The 2,630-nt window shown below is 38.2% G+C and overlaps 1 protein-coding gene across 1 annotated transcript in view; it reads left to right on the top strand.

Annotated features, from left to right (window-relative positions):
* The first annotated feature begins 102 nt into the window (after nucleotides 1-102).
* The window catches only part of ZBTB18 (zinc finger and BTB domain containing 18), a 6,508-nt gene continuing 3,980 nt past the window's right edge, over nucleotides 103-2,630 (top strand). The window contains exon 1 of the mRNA XM_008639920.2: nucleotides 103-674. Coding sequence (XP_008638142.1) covers nucleotides 662-674 — 13 coding nt within the window. The 5' untranslated portion in view covers nucleotides 103-661. The remainder of the gene's footprint in view (nucleotides 675-2,630) is intronic.

Raw genomic sequence — 2,630 nt, 5'->3', positions numbered from 1 at the left:
CCGGAGTTGGTGCTCGTTGTCACTTGCGCTGTCTTAAACGCTGGAACTGAAAGGACCGGCGGCGGAGCGGGGAGCTGTGAGGTGGTAAATAGGTCCGGTTAATTTCTGCTTTTGAATGAACCCCTGGGCTCAGTAAAACCGAGCCGGTGTGGCTTTCTGGGGTAACCCCGTGGCTGGGGTATGCTGTCAGCACATAAAGCGGTCCTCCAAGTTAAGGCAGAAGTGTTGCTATGCTGCACATACAGTAGAGCCCCATATGTTTAGGATTTTCTTTTTTTTTTTTTCCTCCCTGTTAGAAAGTTTGAAAAAAAGAGACTTTGAAGTATTTTGTTTATACTAACAGAAGAGAAAAGTTCTCCTAAGAAAAAGCTGGTGGCAGGAGTGTAGAGGAGTAGCATATGGCATTAAAAGGAGCACAGCTGGAGGTAGCATTTCCATCTGAACATGATGTCAGAGCAGCTGACAGCCTGCCATCCCTCAGCCTTTTATTCTAACACACAGACAGGGAGTTAGTGTGTGCAGATCTGTGTGTGGAGAAGGTATCTCATTCCTCTCTAACATCATCTCCACTTTGCATCTGTCTCTCCTAGTCTGCTTTTTTTCCACCGATCTAACAGACCTGGAGCCAGCAAGACTCAGAGGAAAGGACTTAATCAGGTTTATGTGTACTAAAGGTAGGAGTAGCAATAGATTAGATACAGCATATTTCTGTTTTGGTGTGTTGTTTATTGAATTTTAGAAAAAAAATCACATTACTTTTCTAACCAAGTTTAGAGGTAATATATGAAATTGAGTATTAAATAGATAAGTGGACTTAGTCAAAAGGCTTGGGCTACAGTTGGAGAGTATCAGTTCTTGGGCACATTGTTAGCATTAACTTTAATGCATATTGTGGGAATGTCTTGATTTGGAAGAAGGAGAGAGCAAGTTCATTCTTAATTTCTGAGACCAAAACTGCAATGGATTTAGTGGCAAGCCTAAAGAGAGTTTTGCTTTATGTTCTTGTCTTGCATCTTTTAAATGACTTCACAGGGGTTTTGGTGAAATATACGAGAGTGTTCGTTTTTACAAAAGGACCTTCCTGGCTAAAATGTGTTTGTAGGGAAGTCTTTCATTAAACTTCATGATTAAATATCCAGCAGCTCAGAAATGTAGTAGCATACAGCTGTAGTGCTTCTGAAAGATAGAAATCAGTTATGTGTTTAAAAACTTTTGTACCCCGGAGAATGGCTTGACTGGTTTCCTCTTTTCTTCCTTGCATGTAGCATTTGAAATCTTTTATTTAGCGTAACAATAATTATTTGAAGGAGTTTTTGTATTTGTGACTAATTTAGAACTTGTAGATTTGAGCTGCCTGAATTGGCCAGACAGCTGTAATCGCACTCCTCTATTCTTAATCTCTTTATCTGGGCAGCAGCTGCCATATGGCCACAGTCAGCTGGATCAGATGTTTATAAGCTTCCTTCTTCGTCCCTCTCTGTCCTTTCAGCCTCCTAATTTGATCACAGCTACCTTGTGAGCTGCCCTCCAATCTTTATTTTTAGCCCTCTTAAGGATTAGGATTGATGTTGGCTGTGGGGCACTTAAAGTGATTGTATTGTAAATCTACATGCTTTACTCTAGCAATGGTATTTTACAGAATATAGTAGGGGTTGTGTTGTAAGTTTTAGTACATCTTGGTTTGCAAGGGATGAGGGTTTTTCAATAATATCTGCCAGCCTGGAGAGTCACGATCTGCTTAGATGGTTTGGGAGACCATTGCTATCAATCACAGAAGAATAGATTAACATAGGTTTTTTAAACGATTTTACTTTCCATTGAGTTTTGACTTCTTTACTTCTTTTTTAAGTTTATTTTGCCTTTATCATCAAGGAAGGCAAATAAAAAACCACTTGGGTAAGAACATACTTGGGATACTCTTTTTAAACCTGGATACATGCTCAAGTTGAATGGTTGAATGACTTTTTTTTTTTTTTTTTTTTTTAAAGCTTAGTACTGTTAACTCTGCCTGGTGTGGGAGGGGAGGGAAATTTCTGTCCTTCTGCACTGGGGAAGTGGTGCTCATTGGCATTTTGGTTGTTAGCTTTCTTTTGTATATTCTGCATGTTGGCAAAAAACGATCATGTTCTATTGTACAGTATGGTAAAGGTTTAAAACCTTAAAAAAAACCTGTACTTACTACAAGAAGAAAACCACATGAACTAAATTTGTAAAAATGTCCATTTTTGCTGTTGATATAAATTGACACATGTAAATAGTTTTTGTGGTTTATGAATGTTAGACCGTCAGATTTGGGTATATTAACATCTCTTCATGTGAGAACCTCTCCTCTTACTACAATTTAACTTTCAAAAGAAGGTAGATGATCTGGTATTTTTTTCTGCCACTTCTGTGATCTCTCAAACTTAGTGTTTAAAAAAAAAATTTTTTTTTTTTTTCTTCTGCCCTCCAAGGGACTTAATCTGGAGGAAGTTCTCTTAAAAAAAAAAAAAAACCAAACTGTTGAACAGATTTTATGAACAGCAGTGATACTTCAAAAAAAAAATTGCAGATGTACCTACGCGCTCACTAAACCAGCTTATTTACCACAGAAAGGAAATCAGAACTGTAGTGGTCAGTCGGGGAAAGAG

The sequence above is a fragment of the Corvus brachyrhynchos genome, unplaced genomic scaffold, assembly GCF_000691975.1.
Source record: "Corvus brachyrhynchos isolate BGI_N302 unplaced genomic scaffold, ASM69197v1 scaffold31, whole genome shotgun sequence".
Classification (NCBI taxonomy): Eukaryota; Metazoa; Chordata; class Aves; order Passeriformes; family Corvidae; genus Corvus; species Corvus brachyrhynchos.
This window is presented reverse-complemented; position numbering and strand designations above follow the sequence as displayed.